This window comes from Aphidius gifuensis, linkage group LG4 (genome assembly GCF_014905175.1).
Source record: "Aphidius gifuensis isolate YNYX2018 linkage group LG4, ASM1490517v1, whole genome shotgun sequence".
NCBI lineage: Eukaryota > Metazoa > Arthropoda > Insecta > Hymenoptera > Braconidae > Aphidius > Aphidius gifuensis.
Genome location: NC_057791.1, coordinates 11077391 through 11102420, shown reverse-complemented (window position 1 = coordinate 11102420; position 25030 = coordinate 11077391). Strand labels below are relative to the sequence as shown.

Below are 25030 nucleotides of genomic sequence, written 5' to 3'. Positions count from 1 at the left end.
GAGGTTGTGTTGTATTTATTATACTTGGATTCATTTATTTAATATAAATAATTAATTTTATTATTGATGTATGGAATCATTATATATACCAAATCTAGTTGAATAAATATGATAACTTCTGAAAATTACTTGAAAATTTTCTTAACGAATTTGTATCGCGCGCGCATAAAGTCTTCCATTTTTGTGGCGAGAAGGCGACCTTTTGATTGGTCAATTCACAGCGGCCAAACCAGGCTGCGCACTGCCATACCTGTAGTATTTCTACCATGCATAGCGTTATTAAAAGTTATTTGTCAGTAACGCATATTTCGTTTGTTACTGACTTCGACAAATAATTTAGGGTTGTTAATTTACCGGTGTTTTATTTTTTTAGCATTTTTAACCGGATTTTTTACTGGTAAAAAATCATTTTTAACCAAAAAAGGCGGAGCTTACCAGAGCCAATCACCGTTTGCGCGGGTAATTTCAAATAGTTTATTTTATCTTTAATGAGAATATATTAATATTAATAAATAATAATCAAATTATTAATTTATGATCAAATTCATTGATTAATTAATTTATTATTATTTATTGTTTAATAAATAATTGATTATTAATTTATTTTTCAATAAATTATATTTTTATTATTAATTTTATTATTATTAAACTAATTAATAAATGGTTATTCTTCGTATTATAATAATTAATGAGTCCATTCAATTGAATTATTATTGCAAAAGAATTTTATTATTTATAATAATGAAAATTTACCTCTTGAGTAAATTTTTTTTATATATGTGAATACATAAATAGTGTTTATTTATTAAATATATAATATCATGTATTATCAGTCATCACATAGTTTTTTAAATTTACACTTTCATATTATTATTACTATTATTATCATGTAAATATTAATACATAAAAGGTAATTGAAATAGTTGACTGTTTTCTTAAATAATATTAATTTTTTTGGTACTCATTGCATAAATATCAAAAATATTAATATCATGTTTGCTTAATACAAGTTAATTATTTCTTTTGCTGCTGTCAATACATCTCTTTTAGGTTGATCAACATCATTTATCATGATTTTTACATTTAAAATATCTTTCACAAGTAAATTTAATCCATGGCCTAAACAACCATATGTTATTAAATGAGGGAATTCATTACGAAGAAGTGACCAAGCTAATTTCATGTTAGCTGTATTGTCAGTGACAACACCTTTGACTTTGTTAAATCCAACAGCACGTATTGCTGAACTTAAAATATTACAAATGTATTTTGCAGTATGTGCTTTTTCTTTAGATTCAATTGCTTGGTAAAATATAGGCTCTGGTGTTGTAATAACAATATTTGTAAAACCATCACCATTAACATCAGTCCAACCATCTGACATGATTGTCAATGTATCTGCATTATTTATTTTATCTTCAACTGCTTTGTTCACTTTTTCATATTCTGCATTTAACAATCTGTGTGAAATAACATATCTAGATGGTTTTTTAAAAGCTGGTCGTAGTGATGTAAAGAAAGATTTCCAGTAATAATTATCAAATACTGACAATGGTAAATTGGTGGCAATCAATGCTCTGGCAAAAGCAGCTTCAAGGTCTTTTTGTTCTTGAGGAGTCACTTTGTCAAAAAAATGATCTATTTTTTTCTCTTTGTCAACGCCTTTAAAAACATACATTTGTGTTGATATCTTTGGTGTCAAATCATCAATGACATTGGTGTTTGTGTTTGTATTAGAAGTGTCATTTTGACTGATTGGTTCACTATTCAAAAAATTCTTTACACTTTCTGGACATTCATTGCACTTAAAAATCAAGTGATTAAGCATCCTTTGGGCATTAGATATATATTCTTGGCTACAAAACTTGCATCGTCCTTTTTTGTATTTACTAGCATTTGCATTATTTACTTGGTCAAAGTATCTCCAAACCACTGACTCAGACCTTCCCATGATGTTCTTTTAGCCTTGAATTTTTAAAAACAAATTAACTTTACTATTTATTCAATAATTCGTATTATTATCAAATAACAATTAAAAATAATTCATTGTTTTTTTCTTACCTTGACGATAATAATGTATAACCTCTAAACTTAAAATCCAGAATTGTTTTTCATTATCAAATGTTGATGAAAATAATAATAATAAATAATATTTAATCAACACTAAATTAATATATATTGTATACAACCCGTATCTTATTAATTTTTATTAATTATTCCCATAATAAATTAATAAATTTGTTGTAAAATTAATAAATAATTGTAGAAAGTGAAAAAAAAAATTTAACGGATATAATATGCGCAGTATAAATCGGCGCAAGTATGTGGCTCCGCCTTTTAGTGGTTAAAAAAAATTTTTTTTTTTTACCGGTAAAAAATCCGGTTAATAATCGGTAAAAAATCCGGACTCACAACCCTAAATAATTTGAGAGAAAATTCACCTTTATTCAGTCCAAAAATACCATCTCAGAGATGCCACTACAAGAAACAGTTTTTTCTTATAAAATTTTAGCCGGTCTTTCAGCACCCGTACCCGTATTCAGAGAATGTTCTCATTAGGGCTTTTTTTCTGAGCGGCGCTTGTGAAACTTTTGTTTGTGAAATCTATATAAAAAAAAATTTGACAAGCTCCATCAGTGGCGAAAAAAAGCTCTAATGAGAACAAATTTGTCCTGTGAATACGGGTGCCGTATTCACAGGAAATATTTTATACAATTTAGGGCTTTTTTTTCCCACTGACGGTGCTTGTCAAATTTTTTTTGAATATAGGGTGCGTCCCGGTAAGGGGACCGCGGTCCTTGGCCATGTGCGCAGAAGTTATTACGCACATGAGTTTTTACGCACGCATACGTAATTTTAAAATTTTACTCGATTTTTTTACTTCTGCGCTTCTGCGTGGTTATGATGCGCAAAAAAAAGGGCCGCGGTCCCCTACGGAATGCACCCTAGATTTCACATACAAAAGCTTCACAAGCGCCGCCAGTGGACAAAAAAAGCCCGAAATCGTAATTCCCTGTGAATACGAGTGCTGAGCCGCGAAATGTTAAGCGAAAATAAATGTAATTAGTGGATGTATTCCCTAATTCTTACATATCTAAAAAGATTATTTTCATATTTTTTAGACTGGTGCACTTGAAGGGAAAGTTATTTCGATTGGGAGTCCAGTGCAATGTATGGACCAAGCATGGGGTCACATTTTTATCGGAACAAAATCCGGTCACATATCACGATATGACATCAAAGTAATTGAATTGTGTTATGAACAATTATTATATTAAGTTACTATCATTGATTATTTTTATAAATTGGTTATAATTTTTTTTTTAATTTTTCAATAGTCTCGCTGCTTAAGAGAAGACAATCTTGATTTTTCTGATAAACCAGTACTTGCATTACGCACATCAACTGAAGGAGCAAGACGAGTATTGATTGTTGCATCACGTAACCAACCAATTACCATTAGAGACGCCCAAAATGGACTATTTTTGAGAACAATATCCGGACCAAGAACATTAACTGTTTACAGTTTAATGAGAGATGAAGGCAACTTAGTTTATTGTGGTACAAGCAGTACATTAATTCCGGTATTTGACTTTCTTGTGAGTAAATATAACAATAATAGTCATTAATACATATTCTCAACACCAGAAAAAAACAACATTATTTTGTTATACAAATGTTTTTCTTTTTTTAATAAACAAAAGATGTAAACTAAAAAATATGGAAAAAAAACATTCGGTCGTTTTTTTTTTAAATTACAAAATTAAATTTACAAACTATTGTAAAAAAAGCCTAATTTTTTTTATTCATGTTTTTTGTTTCACATTTTTTGTTTATTCTAAAAAAATAAAATGTGTCACTTTTGGATACAAAAATTAAGAAATTTTGTTTTCATGTTATATCACTTTTTTTGTTCAATTAGTCACAATATGTATTGTGGGGAAAATCCTAGATTTCAATTTTTCAACAATAATTCGAAGGGTTTTTTTCGAGAATGAAAATTATTAAAATGAAGTTCAGAATACGCAGAACACAAATGTATATATAGAAGTTCAGGTCTACAGTTTTAAACAGTTGTTTTTTATTTATTTGAAAAACGAAAGAACCTAATACGTGCTAGGCCATCCCGTATGCACAGCTGCTAATGCGCATGCGTATGAATGTAAATGTAACTGGTGAATTATTAGAATTAGAGAAATAAGCATGGTGAATTAGTCTAGTCAACGAACTACGTTGGCTACCATTTATGACAAAACTCACAAAAAATATCCTATAGACTAATTTCGGGGATGGAAAATTTAAGGGTTGTGATGAAAAATCGGTGAAAATTTTTGAAGGGGGTGGAAAAAAAATCAAAAGGGTTTTGTCCGTCAGTTTTTTTTAGATAATCAATGTCAAAGTTGACAACCTTAACACGTAGGGATAGGGACTGAACACATATTTTCTTCCGCACCCGTATTCAGAGGATGTTTTCATTAGGGCTTTTTTTTCCGATGGTGGCGCTTGTGAAGCTTTTCTATGTAAAATCTATATAAAAAGTTCACAAGCGCCGCCATCGGAAAAAAAAGCCCTAATGAGAACATCCTCTGAATACGGGTGCTGTAGTTGAAAAAGTTTCTATAGAATTCAGCTTAATTTACTGACACTTAGTACTTCTTTACAATATGAAACTTTTAAGTCTTCAATGATCATTTTCTACCTTAGATTTTAGAAGATATTCAATTATTAGAATCAACATTTTCTATCATTAGCGGTCATTCTCTTTCTTTTATTCGTCGTGCTGTCCCATGTTTCTTGGCTATGGTAGTATAGGGATCTGACCTATTCACCATGGCATCTGGTGGCGCACAGTGAACTATTTCCAGACCATTGAAACTACATTGAAAAATTTTATATGGTATAGTTTGTTGACGATAGCATACTATAGTAGAATGGTCTGGAATGCGCCATTTTCAGACAATAAACGTGTGCGTGAGCAACCAAACTCCGCCCATAGGTCAGATCCCTATATGTGTGTTTATGCAGATAGACTACCTACACACATACTACATTGTACCTAGTGATGTCGACTGATACGGTATTTGGTATTTTACCGGTATTAAATACGGTAAAATACGGTATTTGGTTTCAAATTGAAATACCATACCAATATGCCTTTTACCGATTTTTCCATGTAAATACCGTAAAATACGAGTAAAATTTTTGATACGGTATTTTTACAACTATATAGGTGAAAATACGGTATTTTCTGTTTTTGGTACAAGCAAAAAAAAAATTTTTTTTTTTTTTTTTTTTTTTTTCATATAATTTCTAGATTATCAACCGTGGCACTGGTCATTAATAGCGGCCATATTTGATATTTTGTTTTATTGTCAAATATCAATTGCTCAGCTGTTTTTATTATATTGCACATTCCACATTGACATTATTATTTTAAAAGCCGATATAATAACAAAGAAACTTTTTAAGTGTAATGAAAATTTATTAATATAAATACTTCTTCCAATAATACTAACTTTTTTTATTTAAAAAAACCTTATTTTTTTAAGGACAAATATTTTTTTTTTTTTATATTTTAATTTTGCTATATAATTTATTTACTGAATTTATTTATTGAAGTTATTTATCATCTATAACTTCGTATGTATTTATTTTTATTTATACAATAAAATCAAGTTATGTTCATATATTTTTTATTTTTCAATACCATGAGTAACATCTCTATAGTTGTAAATACGGTATTGGTATCGAAAATTTCACTGATACCGTATTTTTACATACAGATTATTGATACGGTATTGAATGGTAAATTACCGTATCAATACCGTATTTTGTACCGTATTTGGTATCAAAAATAAAATACCGGTATTTGCACATCACTAATTGTACCAAGAATCTGCCAGAAAATCTCCATGTCTAGTAAATAAAATGTGGACATGAAGGCACTACTAGTACTTTCTATAACGATTAGAGTGGGTATAAGCTTATACCCACTCTATATAACGATAGGCAAATCGCACCCTCTCGGGCCCAGGGGTGCATTCCTTTGATAAAAAATTTTTATTCGTTTTGCGATTTCGCCCTGTAATACCGGCCAAAATTTTATAGATAAAAGCTGTTTCTTGTAGTGGCAGTACTGGCACATGACATTATTTTTTTTGGCTTCCAATTATTAGATGGATAACTGTTCAATGTTTATATCAAACTGAAATAGATAGAAAATTGACTTGTTGTGATTGTTTGTTATTGTCACATAGGTCGTACCACACATTATCGTAAACTGAAAAGCCTGGAATATTGCATAGAGACATTTATCACTTTTGTCGTTGTTTCTGTTTCTAGTTTTTAGTCGGTATTACAGGGCAAAATTGCAAAACGAAAAAAAATTTTTTATTAAAGGAATGCACCCCAAACTTCGTCCACCGACGCGATTTACTTTCAACCTTAATAAAAAATCAATATTTATGAATAACTAAATAATTTTACAATTAAAAAAAAATTTTTTTTTTGAATTTTTCATTAAAATTGTTCAGATAATTGATATTGTTATAAACAAAAATTTTTATAAACAATTTAAATACCAATTGCAAATTTTTCATTTAAATATTATAATATTTTATTTCATTTATGACGTTTTCTAATCGACCAAAGACATTTTTATAGATATTTTCAAACGCGATTTCCCGGCTAACCCTTCCAAATACGAAAAAAGCTTCCGATCAACGAATCAAAGATAATTCTTTTCCCTACACCTTTTATCTTAACTTTTTTCCCTAAATCCTCTAGTTTCTGCGGTATTCTCAAAAAACTACATTTTTTACCAATTTTTCATTACCACCCTTAAAATTTCCATCCCCGAATAAGTCTATAGGATTTTTTTCGTAAGTTTTTTCATTAATGGTAGCCAACGTAGTTTGTTGACTAGACTAAATGCAAAAAAATAAATGAAAAAAAAAGTGCAGAACGAGATTTTTAAAGTTTCTGTTTTAGTAAAATCTTGGATCTGGCCTGGGATTTACGGAATACTGCATCTATTTTATTATTTATCGGGAAAATTTGAGGGTACGCTTATTGAATAGGAAAATATTGATATTAATCAAGGAAGTATTTTTAGTTTTAATTCGAAATTAGTACTGGATGCGATATTTTATAAATAAAAATCAGGACGTCATATCTATGTGACCTATTTATATATGGAGAAACCAGCCAAAGAGTACGGCGCCAGTTTTCATGTAAACCATGAACAGAGATATAATTAAGCGGTGTCTCCACGCTATACAAATGCTTGCATGATCTATCATCACTAGATAATTACTAGAATTTTGGTGAAAATCAGCCTTAAAAAGCCTTGCAAGACTATCACAGCCAATGGAACATGTTCCATTTTTTTGTGCAAGATCTTGAGACACCGCTTAATAATATCTCTGTTCATGGTTTACATGAAAACTGTAGTCGTACTCTTTGGCCGGGTACACCGTAATAACCTGGTACCTTTTTCTCGCGCTGGTAAAAAATGAGTAGAGACCCTATCCCGTATCTTGATACTTAACACTCGTTTATTTAGCCTAATTTTTAAATTTCATTTTACAGACTGGCCAACAAGTTGCTCAGTACACCGCTGGTGTTGGTATTGTTTGCATGAGACTTTATAAACAGTTACTATTCGCTGGTTGTTACGATGGGAATATTTACGTTTTTGATGTTAAGGTAGGTATAGTTCTTAGTTTTAAAAAAATTCGCAAAAACATATATTATTTATTTAAAAAAAAATAGCTGTGCATTGCCGCCACTGAAATAAAACTAAAAGCCGAACTCTTTCGTCAAGTGTCGCCGAGATAGAAACGAAATTGGTGAATTCTTGTCTTTGTCAGTACACTCACGTCAATTAAAATTGGTTGAGACTACTGAAATACAGTGTAACTTTTATATCGTGTAGTACTAGTTTGTTTTGACGTTGACCGCAGTCCAATTCACAGGGCATTACAATTTAGGGCTTTTTTCCTCCACTGGCGACGCTTGTGAAGCTTTTGTATGTGAAATATATATAAAAAAAATTTTACAAGTGCCATCAGCGGCAAAAAAAAACCCTAAATCTTAAAAAATTTGCCCTGTGAATTAGACTGCTGTACAAGATTTAATGTGCGCATGCGTGAGTGAGAAGGAAATTCACCAATATATTGCTATCTCTGCACCCGGGGTGCGTTCCGTGGCTATCCAGTCCGTACGAACTTCAAAATGGCGGAGTTTGGAAATATTTTGATCCTTTGTTGTGGTAGACCTGATTTTTTTCATTTGAAAATAATCTGATCAAATTTGACGTTAGCCAATTTATTCGACAGATTTGAAATAATTAAATAGAAACTCTGTCAACTTAAACCTGAAAAAAATAGTAATACTTAATATTTTAAGTTTTTATAAATCTCTGGCCTTCTCTTTGGCTATAGTGATGTATCATAGTAACTTTTAACATTATTAGAATTTTCATTTTTTTCGTCGCCATTTTGAAGTTCGTACGGACTGGATAGCCACGGAACGCACCCCCGTATTCACAGGGCATTACAATTTAGGGCTTTTTTCCTCCACTGGCGGCGCTTGTGAGCTTTTGTATGTGAAATCTATATAAAAAAAATTTAACAAGCGCCATCGGTGGCAAAAAGAAGCCCTAAATTGTAGAAAATTTGCCCTGTGAATACGGGTGCTGCACCCGTATTCAGAGGATGTTCTCATTAGGGCGTTTTTTTTCCGATGGTGGCGCTTGTGAAGCTTTTCTATGTAAAATCTATATAAAAAGTTCACAAGCGCCGCCATCGGAAAAAAAAAGCCCTAATGAGAACATCCTCTGAATACGGGTGCTGCACGGGGCAAAATTGTTCTCATTAGGGCTTTTTTATATAAGCTGTGTTCGATGGTCGTCTCGGCTCAGTTCCGTCTCACTTACGGCTCACTTATGGCGCTAGCGACGTACGGTTGTTTGAAGAACTACAAAGGCACAAAATCTCAATACAGGTGCTTATCTATATCATCACTGTATCAATGCTTCAATAAATATTTATGTATTTATACTTTATGCAAACAGTGTCATGATAATAATCTATTACAATGAGTTGATAAATATATAATCAAAATGAATCTAGAAAATATAATTCAGGTGAGAGCAAAGCAAATAGTGAATGAAAGAAATAAAAATGAAAATACAAATTTTGGAGATGGAATTATTATCTGTGCCATTGAACAATAATTTTTTATCTTTTATACATAGGAAATAGATGAAAACAATCAAAATAATATTATGAACTCATTTTGTTATTACAAAATTAAAGTTTTAATAAATAACAATAAATTTTGAAACGACAACGAACAACAACAACAATCGTCATTTCGTCAATCAACATTCAACAATATTTATTGGGGCATTGATACAGTGATGATATAGATAAGCACCTGTATTGAGATTTTGTGCCTTTGTAGTTCTTCAAACAACCGTACGTCGCTAGCGCCATAAGTGAGCCGTAAGTGAGACGGAACTGAGCCGAGACGACCATCGAACACAGCTATTGATTTCACATAGAAAAGCTTCACAAACGCCACCATCGGAAAAAAAACGCCCTAATGAGAACATCCTCTGGATACGGGTGCAGGCGTCACTCCCGTGCATTGGCTAAATATAGGAGTTCAGCTTCCAGTTTTATTACATTTTAGTGTTAAGGCGTGTGGCCACTAGCATAGTTTTTCGAACAAGTTCTATGCCATAGTCCATTTATTACCAGAAACATCTAGATTATTCCCAGTTATCACTGAAAAAGTCAGTTGTTTCTGGTAATAAATGGACTATGGCATAGAACTTGTTCGAAAAACTATGCTAGTGGCCACACGCCTTCACAAGAAGACTAGAGTCTTAATGCAGTGGTACTCAGCTGACATACAGTGTACCCACACATGAATTCATAACATAAATATTAATATGGCGTCTAGATTAGTGTTGCAAACTGACAAAAAAAAGCACTGTTGCCGGGGTCATTACGAAAAAATGAATACTAATTGAAATTGTTCAAACTACAAGAAAATGATTTATCATGTAATAACATAGACAAAGTGATAGGATTTTCTAGTAAAAAGTGTTATTAATAAGCCACAAACAACCGAGAAAGATCCATTTTTTAGTTATTTAGGGTTTGCAACGCAAAAACTATCCATGTAAAAGCATAGGCAGTATAATTAGGACACACCCCGAAATATACGTTTTGTTTTGTCTCATTTTATAACCCGATAGTTTTTTTTTCACGATGTCATATTGTCGATTAGAGATATTGGTATTTTAATGGACTTTTTTTTGACAAAAATCGCATTCTCCATAAGAGCCCATGTTAAAAGTTGTCAACTTTGAAAATTAATAAAAAAATAACGAGCTTCCAAACAATTACCAAAAAATTACATAAAATGTATTAGTATTTCAAGAATCTACTGTATAAATTTCAAAGCATTCTCATATTCGGAAAAAAATCGACAAAATACCTTAAGAAAACTAAGAACAAATCGTGGATGCGATTTTTATCTAGACATTTAAAACTGCAAAATCTATATAATTAAGAGGTAGTTTTTTTCTTTGCTATTGTTAGAAATTTGTTAATTAACAAAAAAACAAAATTTGCATTTTTTTATACCTCGCATAACTTTTTAAAAAATTAACTTATATACTTCCATTTGATCTCAAATTGTTGGCCTTTTAAATACCGAGAGCCACACTGTCTTGATAAAAAACGCTCCGAACTCGCGTTAATTAGTTATCAACGATTGTTTATAATAATAAGTAGTATCTGGTATGTTCTTATAAAAAAATAGCCATGAAGGATTGCTTTTAACGATATTTTAGAAGAGAGTGTGGCTCTCAGAAATTTAATCAGGAATTTTTTGGGCTTTACAAAATTTTTTTTTGTTTATTTGTTCAAAAGTTATTAAAAGTATAAACAACTAACAATTTAAATTTTAACACTGTTTTTTGACAAAAAAGGGATGCACGCATGCGTAAAAGTTTTTTTGCTGTGGTTATATTTTTGCTTGATCGACAAAATAGTTATTTAAATTATCGCGTTATTAAAAAAAAAAAAAAAAAATTGCTACGGAACAATTTTTATAAATAAAAGTATTAAACAAAATGATTTGAAAAAAAAAATTTGTTTAGTTAAAAAAAAAGTAAATTGAACGATTTATTTTTTTAATATTTGTATTGATTTATTTCTTGAACAAATCTAATAGAATCATTGATATTAACACCTACATGAAGTATAACCTCAAATTTGTTTTATCTGTATTTGGATTTGTGTACATAATTCGACAGCGCACGTCACGGCAAAAAAAAAAAAAAAATTCAATCATATAATTTAAAATTGTAAAAAAAATTAAACTGTAATGAATTTGGAATAATCGAGATAAACCACACGGGCTTTCGCCAGAGTTTTGAAAATTTTCAATTTTCAATAGAACGAATTCGTTACTAAAAATTTTTTCTATAGCTTTCAATTTGTTTTAATAATTATTAATTTAACAACTTGAAAGCTATAAGAAAAATGCCTAAAGAAAGAATTTTGATTACCAATTAATTTTTAATGAATTAATTTAGACAAAGAAATTAACTACTGTAAAAAATTTTTTCATCGTTCGTGTAATTGTGATGAATAATTATCGAATAATTAAAAAAAAAACGAATAAATCAATAACATATAATTAAAATAAATGAATTGTTATGATTATCTACTCGAAACATAAATTTATGGGTGGAAGGAGTGAAATTTTAGAGCGGAAGAAAAATGTCCTGATTTCCCCGGTAGAAATAATTTCTCCGGAATCGGTCCGGGAAAACTCCGTAAAATTCCGGAAAGCTCTGTATCGCTCCGAAATTGGCCCACTAAAATTCCGGGGGATATTATCATATCCGAGACAACATGTTTTTTTGTTGGTTTCTTACAGGAAATTTTCTCACGATTACGGGTAAAATACGGAAAAAATTCCTACGAGTGCGCAAAGTGGTTAAAAATCGAGTTGAAATATCGAAAAAACGGCTATTTATTGGTTGTATATCGTATAGTTGTTAAAATAACGAATAATTCCAGAATTTAATAATTGCAATCGATAGAGCTCGTCAAAGAGAAAAAAATGTCTTAAAAATTTATTCGATATCTCGAATAATTTTCGAGCTATGATAATTTAAAAATTTCGATATATTGATTTTTTTTTTTTTTTCAAATATAATAACTGCAATCGATAAGGCTCGTCAAGAAAAAAAAAAAAGTCTACATAAAAATTTCGATATTTCGAATAGTTTTCGAGTTATAATAACTTATAAATTTCGATATATTATTTTTTTTTTTTTTTTTTTAATTTTTATAACGGCAATCGATAAAATTCGCCAAGTTAAAAAAAAAAGTCCCAATAGAAATTTCCATATCTCGAATAGTTATTGAATTATCGATATTTTTCCAAAAAAGTATACGAAAAGTAAAAAGTTTTCTGGGTAACGCCAACAATATATCCAAGTTTTTTTTTACTTAGTCGCTAGGTTTTTTACTTAGCTATATTTTTAACTTAGCTATATTTTTTACTTAGCTATATTTTTTACTTAGCTATATTTTTTACTTAGCTATATTCATAGCCAAACACACAATATCTACATAATTTTACCAGCTATATTTTTTACTTAGCTATATTTTTTACTTAGCTATATTTTTTACTTAGCTATATTTTTTACTTAGCTATATTTTTTACTTAGCTATATTTTTTACTTAGCTATATTTTTTACTTAGCTATATTTTTTACTTAGCTATATTTTTTACTTAGCTATATATTCTACTTAGCTGTATTTATAGACAAACACACAATATCTACATAATTTTACCAGCTATATTTTTTACTTAGCTACATCTTTTACTTAGCTATATTTTTTACTTAGCTATATTTTTTACTTAGCTATATTTTTTACTTAGCTATATTTTTTACTTAGCTATATATTTTACTTAGCTGTATTTATAGACAAACACACAATATCTACATAATTTTACCAGCTATATTTTTCACTTAGCTACATCTTTTTTTTCACAATCCCTTCTAAAACTGTATAATTTTTTGTAAAAATATCGATAATTCAATAACTATTCGAGATATGGAAATTTCTATTTGGACTTTTTTTTTTAACTTGGCGAATTTTATCGATTGCCGTTATAAAAATTGAAAAAAAAAAAAAAATAATAATATATCGAAATTTATAAGTTATTATAACTCGAAAACTATTCGAAATATCGAAATTTTATGTAGACTTTTTTTTTTTCTTGACGAGCCTTATCGATTGCAGTTATTATATCCGAAAAAAAAAAAAAAAAATCAATATATCGAAATTTTTAAATTATCATAGCTCGAAAATTATTCGAGATATCGAAAAAAATTTTAAGACATTTTTTTCTCTTTGACGAGCTCTATTGATTGCCATTATTAAATTCTGGAATTATTCGTTATTTTAATAACTATACGATATACAATCAATAAATAGCCGTTTTTTCGATATTTCAACTCGATTTTTAACCACTTTGCGCACTCGTAGGAATTTTTTCCGTATTTTTCCCGTAATCGTGAGAAAATTTCCGATAAGAAACCAACAAAAAAACATGTTGTCTCGGATATGATAATCTTGCCAAATTCCGTAATTTTCCGGATTACTCCGTAATTTTTTCGCAGTGAGCCGATTCCGGAGTAATCCGGAGCGATTCCGGAGAAATTTTTCCAGCAGGGTTGGTTCCCCGAGATATGGTAATCCTATTTAGACTTAAAACCAATGCTACATTCTCACGATATTTGTTCGTAATTTTCTTTAGTATATTATCTGTTAGTTTTTGAGAAATATCTTTATTTCATAAGATTCTCTTCATTTTTTATTTAGCCGAATTGTACCTTATAGAAATTACTTTCTGATTTCACTTGAAATGCCCCACATATATTGATACTTAATATTTTTTCGTTTTTTTTTTCTTTTTCAAGGATATAAAACTACTTTGTAGTATTGCTGGACCTGGAAACATGCTATTGAGTATGGAAATAAAAAATGATATCGTAAGTTATACAAATTTGATTTGCTCGTTCATTTTAAAAACAAACCAATATATTCAAAAAAAGAAATTATTTTTAGATAATTGCAGGCAGCAAAGACCGACGTTTACACGCATGGCGCATGCCAGAAATAGTAAGAACAATATTTTCTGAAAGATAATCTCAATTATTGAGATTTATTTCAAACTTACAAGTGCCTGGGACATCTAGTCAAATAAATAAATAAATAATAATGCTCGTAATACATGTGTATATCAAACAAAAAAAAAAAAAAAAAAAAAAATGGACATAAAAGTAATCATACACACCATTTATATGTGAAGAATCAATATCATGACATCATGACGTTTTAGAATCTAAAAAAAAATTACTATACATATGCACATAGTCAGGAAAAACATTGTACAAATGACATGTATAAATAATAATAATTGTTGTTTTCCTTTATTAAGTCTACTATTTAGTTTTTTTTATCTTACTGAAAAATAGCATAATCAAATTACAAGCCATTCTACCACGTGAGCGATGTAGATATTGTGTATTGAATTTATTACAGCAGTACTTATGAAAATAAATTTAAACTATGCTGAAATCGAATTAAAAAAATAAACAACCCATGGTAAATTTGGCTTATCATCAAAGCAGTCATTGGTCTTGAAAATAATAGAAATGATTGACTAGTATAGTACAATCTAAAATCTAAAGAATAAAATAAAATCATCGAGTCTTGATAATATTTCACGACAGTAAATTATTGAGTTCAACTGTGATAATGTTTATATGTAACCGATGTTGATGACGCATTTAAAATATAAATTACTGAATATATGGATATTTCGAGTTATTATTGATCGACTACTGACTACTTTAATGATTAGCCGACGTTACCATGGATATTTCATTATGTTGGGATCGATTACTTCATGATTTCCTAGTTACTCAAAATGTTTTATCAATATTCAATTGACTAATAATAAGATACTACAGTAGTAGTTTTTTTATTGACGAAAATTGAATCGAAAAGTAATTATGTGTCTTTGCCTTGGTCCTCGAAAATCTGGAAAAACATTATTGATGAAAAAACTCCAAGGTGATGAACAGATTGACGAAGCATCGCACACAGTACCAACAAATGGACTCAATTTATTTACAATAAAAAATAAAGATGGACATTTCAGTACAGTTATTAAAGAAATTGGTGGCAACATGTCTCCTATATGGAAACATTATTTCGACAAAGTTGGTAAAATAATATATGTTATTGATACAAGTAATCTTTGCCAAATCAGCGCTGCTAGTGTATTACTATATTCATTAATTGTCGAGCCGAAATTACAAAACACCAAATTTTGTCTGATATTATCTAAAATGGATGTATCATATAGACAATTGAGAAATGAAGCATTACTTATGTTACATTTTTTACGTTTACAAAGTGAAATAAAACAAAGTATGATGATTATTGAAGCAAGTGCAATGACTGGTATAGGTATTGAAAAAATACGCGATTGGTTATTTGATCCAAAAACATTAAAAACTGCCGCAGCAAGTTTTCTTTATAAATAATCAATTTAAAATTGAAGTTTTTATTCAACGATTAAGTTTGAAAGGGTTTTACTCTGAATAATGATGACCACACTAACAGTAGTTTTTAATCCTAGAATTGTAATAATTATTATTATTATTATTATTATTGGTTTTTGTGAAATATATTTTTTATTTGATTTTAAATTATTGATATTTCAATAATAAGCGTGCTCATTTACAAATTAACATTATAAATTTAATGTATCCTTGTAAGATCCTCAACAATTTTAGCCAGATCATCGACAGTTGCTTCTTTTTTTGTTCCTTGTCCATCATCAATCTGCAAAAAATTGAAAATTTTTAATAAAAAAAAAAAGATGAATTATATCAATAGTTTTAAAATAAATAAACGAACTTACAGTTAGTCCCGTTGCAACTTCAACCATTTTGTCAGGATTTAAATCTAAAAAACTTTCAATCAGATCACCATCAATGAAGCCTTCACACTGTTCAACTTTCAGTTTGGTATTAAAACTACGCCAAAAACGATGTTCAATTTTACCAACACTCTTAATAATTGTCGTTAATTTATCTTCTAAATTACGTAAAAATTCATAATAATATGATGGTATTTGGGTAACAAGACCAATTGCACCACCAACAGTACCAAATAATACACAGCCATTTGTTGGTGTACTTGATTCGCCCAAATGTTGCATGACAAGTGAACCATGACGAAATACATTAACCATATCACCCAAATGAAATTGTCCAATTTCTTGCATTTGTTGTCTATCTTCTTCAGATGCTGCTGCACTATCTTTTTGACATACAAATAAATTAAAACAGTTTTCAGCTCCCAAAAATGTATCATCATCAAGTATTTCAATACTAGTCATCCAATTTGGATTATAATCTCTAGCAATTTCTTCAAAACTACCTTCCATTGTTTTGTATTGTAATAGTGTGAATGATCTCATTAAATCACCAACTAATACAAATTCACCTTTTGTTTTTAAATATAATGCAATAATGTTATTAAAATGACTGCATTCAAGACGCAATTCTTTTTCAGCAGTCCATTCAAATAATCTAACAGTGCTATTAATACTTGCTAATAATTTACCATTAAATTCAACAAGTGAATAGCAGGAACCTTTTATTTCTTTCTCAGCAATTTGACTTAATTTGCCGTCTAACCATTGATATATTAATATTCGACCAATTTTAGGTTCTGATTCGTCTGGATTAACAAGTGCAGTACCGATAATGAAATATGGTATTGGATCATCACCAAGTTTTGTTGATATTAATGACAACGCATATTCATTTGGCATTAATGTATGTGCATGTAATACTTCAAATGTATGCTGATCAATTATTAATAAGTTATGTATTTCGACTTCTTGTCCAACATCACCAGTATGAGTTGGTTTATTTTGTGATGTAATATGACTACAACTTGATGTTGATGTTGCTTGTGTTGATGCCGATGGTCTTATCCAGTTAACACCGTTACTTTCTTGTACATCAACGCGCATTGTTATAACACCAAAGGTTTGTGTTGTTTCTTGATATGCAATACGACGAGGGGATTCACCAAGTGATACTGTTCTAATATGTAATTTTTGTATTTCATCAATTGTACCGATTGTAACTGTACTATCTGTTGCAAGTGCCAAACTATCTGGATATGATTCAGCGTTTAATGAACACATATGATTAACTTCTTTCAAATTAACATTACTAAATACTAATTTGTGATTTGATGAATATATAACTGTTGGACGATCTGAACATGCGAATACATTTGTTGTTGATAATGATCTAAATGTACGTAAAACAGTTGGTTGTGTACCAAGTGTTACTTTTTTTTTATCATTTAATAAACCATTATCTTTTTGTAGTGTAAAATAGTACATACTACCATCACCGAGTGCACAAAGAAGATATGTATTACTTTCAAAACATGTCATTAGTATTGATCTTGGTATTATTTCACCACCAAGTAGTTCTTTATTTATTTCTTCAAGGTTTGGTAATGTTAATATTCTTATTGATATATCTGTCCATAAACCAACAGCAACAATATTCGCTTCAATTGAATTATCAAGGGGTGATATATCAAGACATGCGACTTCATGTTCTAATATTGTTGTACCTTTTGCAATTATTTTTTCATCAATTATTTCCATGTAATATAAATCATTACCAGTTGCACATAATACTTGTTTACCATTACATGCAACAACACTTATTGTTCGTTTATTATCTGGCTGCCATATTGAAACAACTTTTTTTGTTGTATATGATATTAAACGTGCTGATGTGGGTGTTATTTGAATAAATAAATCATCATTAATATTACCGGTATGAAATGTTTGTTCATTAGCAGTAAAACCAGGTATATCAGTTTCTTCAACTTCTTCACCATTTAATGTTAAAATTCTTGTTTGTCCAACAAAGGATAACACAAGTGTATTATCATATATTTTATTACCAATTTTTAGTGCCCACATACCTTTTATGCCTGGTAAATCAATACTTGCATGTTCTTGTATACCAATACCATTCCTGATGATGCGCAGCGAGCCTTCTTTATATGCACCTGAACATGTTACCATTTGTCCTTGACCCTGTCTTTCAAGATCAACAACAGCCATATCAACAATTGGTGCAAGATTCGTAAATGTTTCCATTGGAACACAGTATGATCCATTTTCATCAGGTTTTGTAATGAGTTTTATCAATTGCGAATCACCCAAACGACTTCCGACAAATATAACACCATTGTCAAGATATGTTATACACTCGGGAATGCTGACTTCACCTAGCAGTTCAACTTTTAAATCCTTAATGACAGTGGTACCATCAGGTTTTTTTTCTTGTTCAAGAAATAACATGAATAGATGACCAGCCATGTCACCAAGCAAATAACGTAGACCTTGTGCGTCAACTTTGGCATAACATGTTATTGTACTGTATTTGATTATTGGTGGAACAACTGCAACGTAAGCTGTGCCGTCGTGATAAAGTATACTCTCTTGACCGATGATTATTGCCCCACATATTGGAGATGGCACTGGTATAATCATCATTGATTCACGCTCAACATTATCCTGCTTCCAGAGTGTTTTCACAAATTCTTTGTCACGCAGTGATATTTCATGAGTTTTTACATGACGACCATTTATATCCTGATGAATTATGATCAGCGTTGGATTGGCACACCCATGAAGAAAATTAACGTCTTGAACTTGCTGTTCATCCATACGTATTGATGATGCCTTTAGCTCTGGGTTATCTTTGTCAAGTGGTATTATTTTAAACAAGCCATCGTACAATCGAAGACCAATAACTCTTGCTTTTGGATCAATAACTGCTTTGATACCAGTCTCTGATGGTTTACCAATTCTGTCAGCAACATTACCATGTGCTTTTGTTATTATTTCAATGTCTTCACCCTCCCCAGAACACTCGAGTATCATAGCATTGTATCTTGTTGTAAGAAGAAAAAGCAAATCTTTTTTTTCGTGCTGAAAATTTATTAATATTCGTTTTTGAAAACATATTTTATAATAAACTAAAAACTATTTTTGTTTTTATTAAATACTTACAGGAGGTCGGAATAGTTTAATGACCGATATTTTTCCATAAATTCCAATTTCTTTGAGTGGTCGTAAACCTTCCGGTGTAACTAGGTAGATTTCTAATCTTGTATTCTTAGCCAAAATAAGATTTAAATCTGTTGATGATGTAAAATTGCCTAAAAATATTTTAAAACATTTGAATTAGTATATTTATAAACTCGAGGCCAGCTTTGTTTGTTTGCAATTGATCTGATTTCTTCTTGATCATAACATAATTATGTTGAGGTTAACAACAACAACAAGTATTCTTACCTGTAACACAAGCTGTTACTGCTGTTGGTTTATGAGCTGTTACAACGTAGTGATGAGCCATTATTTAGGTGCTATGATATAACAAAATTAGTAATTAACCTTCATTCAGCTAAATAACTTTCACTTTTTGAGTTGTTGGATCAGTTAGTAAATACAACCATATACAACAATGGCGCTTTATGAATTATAATTTATAATAGGTGTGTTCTTTCCAGTTTTTTTCACACCGAGCGTATGGGCTTGAGGCAGTGATGGGTAAATGGTCGGCAGTCCAATTCACAAGCAGGGTTGCCAGATACTTGACACGCTCACTCGCCATCTCCGCCATCGCAGACCGCCACAAACCGCCATCTATTAGTTCACATTGAGAACCTTTTTTTTTTTTTTTTTTTAATAAAAATAAAAATGATTTTTTAAATTTTTTTGATTAGTCAAAACTACATTCATTAGATAAATAATATAATGATATTATGATATATATTGTTTTGCAAACAATCACATATTTATATAATTTAAGTATCACATTTAATGTATTTTTTTTAATTTTCATTTTTGTATATTTTTTATATATTTATTTTTTATCCTTTTTTTTTGGTATTGGTAGACACGCTGTTTAGGTGCCGCATTTTCTTTTTGTTTTCCAGTCACTTTCGTTTTTCAGTTCAGGCATTGAACTTTGTTATTGTTATTTATTATTCTTATTTCCCTGGTGAAAATATTACTCCGGCATTACTCCGACATTATTCCGGCATTACACAAAACATTACTGCGTTTTTGGCCCATTAGCGAAGAAATTACTCCGGCATGAGATTGATGCCGGAATAATTTCGTCGACATGAAATTAATACCGGCAAAATTATTTCAGCATGAGATCAATGGAGGAGACAAAAATTCAGCATTGATTTTATGCCGGAGTATTTTCTCCGGCAGTGATCTTATGACGGAGAAATTTTTCCGTCATTGATGTCATGTCGGAGTAATTTCTCCCCAATCAATCTCCTCCCGGAGTAATTTCTTCGAAAATGGGCCAAAAACGGAGTAATACCGGATAAAGCCGGAATAATGGTGGAGAAATATTCCTACCAGGGTTATTATTGTATTGTATTGTTATATTATTTTTGTATTTTCATTATTGCACCCATGGAGTTTTATAGATCTCCTTGTATTGCACTTGCATTGTTTTTATTATTATTTTATGCACCATGAAGACTAAAGGTTATTGTAGATAATTTTAATTATAGAGTACGCATAAGTAACTCCAGCAGTCCAATTCACAGGGCAAATTTTTCACAATTTAGGGCTTTTTTTGCTGCTGATGGCGCTTGCAAAAATTTTTTTTATATAGATTTTACATACAAAAGCTTCACAAGCGCCGTGAGTGGTGAAAAAAAGCCCTAAACTGTAATGCCCTGTGAATTGGACTGCGGGTAGTACTGTGTACAATGTCCTAAAGATTTCTTAGTTATCAGTGTATTTTAGAAAAAAAAATTATTTCTTCATTTCTACTGTTGACCGCCAACTTATCGCCAATTTGAACTGGAAATCGCCACGAAACCGCCACACCGCCATCGCTAAAAAATGACCGCCAAACATTCCTTCAAATCGCCAAATTGGCGGTGAAGCGCACAATCTGGCAACCCTGTTCACAAGGCAAATTTTTTACAATTTAGGGCTTTTTTTGGCCGCTGATGGCGCTTGTCAAATTTTTTTTATATAGATTTCACATAATCACATACAAAAGCTCTACAAGCGCCGCCAGTAGAGCTTTTGTATTAGAGTGGGTATGTTATATTAGCACTCGTACCAGATGTTCTTATTAGGCTTTTTCGATGGCGGCGGCGCTTGTGAACTTTTTATATAGATTTTACATAGAAAAGCTTCACAAGCGCCACCATCGGAAAAAAACGCCCTAATGAGAACATCCTCTGAATACGGGTGCAGTGTTGGGTTTGTATAATACCGCGGTATCATACCGGTCGTAAACCTCGGTATAATACCGGTATTATACCGCGGAGGTTTCATACTTTCATACCCACTGAAATATAATAAAACTGGAAGGTGAACTCCTATGCTTAGCCAATGCACGGAGTGTCGCCAGAGATAGCAATATATTGGTTGGCTTTCCCTCTCACTCACGCATGCGCACATTAAATCTTGTACAGTCAACGTCAAAACAAACTAGTACTACACGGTATAAAAGTTATATTATATTTCAGTAGTCTCAACCAATTATAGTTGACGTGACTGTACCGACAAGGACAATAGGCCAACCATTGAGTTTCTCTCTCGGCGACACGAAGTTCGGCTTCCAGTTTTATTATATTTCAGTGTTCATACCACGTTAGTAACGCCATCTGTAGGCATTTTCGTATTTTACGTCACACACCATTTTGAATTGCTCATAATTTAAATTTAAGAATATCATTCCTTTAATTATAGCATAATAGTAATGATCTTCATCCTTTTCTCAGACTTTTGTCAGTAGTAATAAATTTATTGAATATATTAAAAGCTATTGACAAATGTCTAAGGAGAGGATGTGGCTTACCTGTTAATTTCTTTGGCTCAATTAATTCTTTATAAATCAACATGTGGCAACACCCTTCCTTAGTTATTTTTTTCATAGTTTTTTATTTATTTATTTATGTAAAAACCTATTGGAAAAATGTCTATGGACAGAATGTTGTTTACATGTTAATTCATAAAATATTAATTTAGCCAAAGAAATTAATACGTAGGCAACATCCTTTCCTTAGCTCATACTTTTTCCATAGCTTTTTATTAATTTGAATAAATAAAAAGCTATAAGGGAAATGGTAGCTAAGGAAAGGAAGTTGTCACATGTTAATTTATACGAAATTAATTTTGCCAAAGAAATAAACATGCAGGCAACATCCTTTCCTTAGCTACCATTTTTCCTATGACCATTTATTTATTTAAATAAATAAAAACCTATGGGAAAAATGGCAGCTAAGGAAAGGAAGTTATTACATGTTAATTTATACGAAATTAATTTTGCCAGAGAAATTAACATGCAGGCAACATCCTTTCCTTGGATAATATTTTTCCCATAGCTCTTTATTTATTTAAATAAATAAATGGTCATAGGAAAAATGGCTGAGAAAGGATGTTGCCTGCATGTTAATTTCTTCGGCAAAATTAATTTCGTATAAATTTAACAGGTAAACTTCCTTTCCTTTTAGCTCACTTTTCCTATGACCATTTATTTTGTTAAATTAATAAAGCTATGGGAAAATATTGGCAGGATGTTGCCTGCATGTTTATTTCTTTGGTAAAATTAATTTCGTATAAATTAACATGTGACAACTTCCTTTCCTTAGCTACCATTTTTCCTATGACCATTTATTTATTTAAATTAATAAAAAGCTATGGGAAAAATGGTAGCTAAGGAAAGGATGTTAATTACTTTGGCTGAATTAATTCTTTAGAAATTAACAGGGAAGCTACATCCGTTTCTTAGCCATTTGTCAATAGCTTATTATCTGTTCAAATAAATTGAAATACATTACTGTTGTTGTTTTTATAATCAAATATTGTTCATATTATTTGTTTATTCTGTAATACATCTATTAATATATCAACAAAAATGCTGGTATGGTAGACAATTTTGATGCCATAGGGGGCGTTCCTGAGTTTCATACTTTCATACTTTCATACCGGTATTATACCGGTTTAATACTTTCATACCGGTATGAAAGTATTAAACCCAAAAATCGACCATTTACCCAACACTGCTTATACCCACTCTATTTTGTATGTGAAATCTATATAAAAAAAATTTGACAAGCGCCATCACCGGCAAAAAAAAGCCCTAAATTGTAAAAAATTTGCCTTGTGAATTGGACCAGTGTTGGGTAGGTATGATACCGGTGTATCATACAGCAGTATCATACACTGTATCATACAGTATAATACATCTCCATTATCATACGCCATGTATCATACATTAAGAGCGCCTCTACATTTCACTTTTTAAACTATTTTACTGACGCCATTTTGCCTATCCGCCATTGTACACATATTTGGCGCCCAAAAACAATATGTCAACATCCAACATAATATGTAATCTCAAGAATTTATTAATATTTATTAATAAATCAACTAACGAAAAATGATTGTGTGTATTTTATTTGAATAATCTCAAAAATTACAATAAAAAATGAGATAATAGACATGATATGTAGGCAAGGAGGGTTTTGACAGGTTCTAAGGAACATCATGAAATGCCAGGAAAAAAGATAGTTTTATTAGCTTGCAAAAAAAAAATAATAAATACAGCAATTATGAGATTATAATCACACGGATAATTTAACAGCACTCAATATCCCAAATATATTTTCCCTGTCGTTGTTTATGAGGAACGTATTATATTAATCCGGGAGACTTATTTGCCAAGTTGACTTCTTTCATCATATTGGCATATTATTGTGTTAGTCGTTGGTTGTTCCGTTCACTTACGGCTCACTTATGGCGCTAGCGACGTATTGTTTAGCTAAGCACAAAATCTCAATACAGGTGCCTATCTATATCATCACTGTAAATAAACAATATTTATTGGGGCATTAATACAGTGATGATATAGATTAGCACCTGTATTGAGATTTTGTGCCTTTGTAGTTCTTCAAACAACCGTACGTCGCTAGCGCCATAAGTGAGCCGTAAGTGAGACGGAACTGAGCCGAGACGACCATCGAACACAGCTAATATATTTCAGACAAACTCCTGAGCTAATGTTTTAAAGAAGTCATAATATTAACTGTTAAATTATTTTCTCGTATAATGTTTTAATTCTAATATAATTTTTTATACACGTTGATGAATTTATTTATTATTTATCGTGTAATAAAAAAAAAAACAGTTTGACAGCTGTGTACAGTGGTGTGAGTGAGAGTTTGATAAATCATTTAGTTCATTTTATAAAAAAAGAGGGCAGTTTCAACTATCATACACTTTATGTAGTATCATACGTATGATACGTATCATACGTATGATTGTATGATACCCCGAAAATCGTCGAATTACCCATCACTGAATTGGACAGTTGGACTGCGGATTTTGAGGTTCTTACACTTACAGTAAGATACTGTAAGAAACTGTAAGATACCTCTGACGCCATTTTTGAACATTCTTACCGACTGTCGACACGACAATTAGGGCTCAAACTCACGACAAGCAACATTTCGCTTGTAAACATGGCCGACATAATTCTGAGCGATCTGAGCATGCGCAAATCCGTGAGATAAGTCACAAGTTCGACACTGTCGAACTTGTGATTTAAATCACGGAGGCACTGTGTTTATATGCAGTGTAAATAGTCAGCTGTCAGTAGTGCTACAAAAATAAAAACCAAATAATTATAAAAACATTTGGGCATGACACCACATTACACAAAAAAATATATAAACAAAACCTTGAGCAAAAGTGTTCAATTAAAAAAGAATTTAAAAAATACTCCAAAATTTAATCAAAACATCAATATTGAGATTTTA

At 30.8% G+C, this 25030-nt stretch overlaps 3 protein-coding genes across 4 annotated transcripts in view; 2 read left to right on the top strand and 1 right to left on the bottom strand.

Moving 5' to 3' along the window:
* Positions 1-14538, top strand: part of LOC122855039 (protein PFC0760c-like) — a 38477-nt gene extending 23939 nt beyond the window's left edge. For both annotated transcript variants that reach the window (XM_044156156.1, XM_044156155.1), the window contains 5 exons: positions 3123-3242; positions 3339-3599; positions 7591-7707; positions 14023-14094; positions 14171-14538. In XM_044156156.1, coding sequence (XP_044012091.1) covers positions 3123-3242; positions 3339-3599; positions 7591-7707; positions 14023-14094; positions 14171-14251 — 651 coding nt within the window. In that variant the 3' untranslated portion in view covers positions 14252-14538. The remainder of the gene's footprint in view (positions 1-3122; positions 3243-3338; positions 3600-7590; positions 7708-14022; positions 14095-14170) is intronic.
* On the bottom strand, positions 14185-19805 carry LOC122855040 (DNA damage-binding protein 1). Its single transcript, XM_044156157.1, has 4 exons — positions 19521-19805; positions 19236-19384; positions 16038-19154; positions 14185-15958 (listed from the first exon to the last, which is right to left on the bottom strand). Exons 1-4 carry the CDS (start codon positions 19579-19581, stop codon positions 15875-15877), a joined length of 3411 nt encoding a protein of 1136 aa, XP_044012092.1. The 5' UTR covers positions 19582-19805; the 3' UTR covers positions 14185-15874.
* Positions 15121-15657, top strand: LOC122855041 (ADP-ribosylation factor-like protein 16). The gene has a single exon (XM_044156158.1). It carries the CDS (start codon positions 15121-15123, stop codon positions 15655-15657), a length of 537 nt encoding a protein of 178 aa, XP_044012093.1.
* Positions 19806-25030: the final 5225 nt, after the last annotated feature.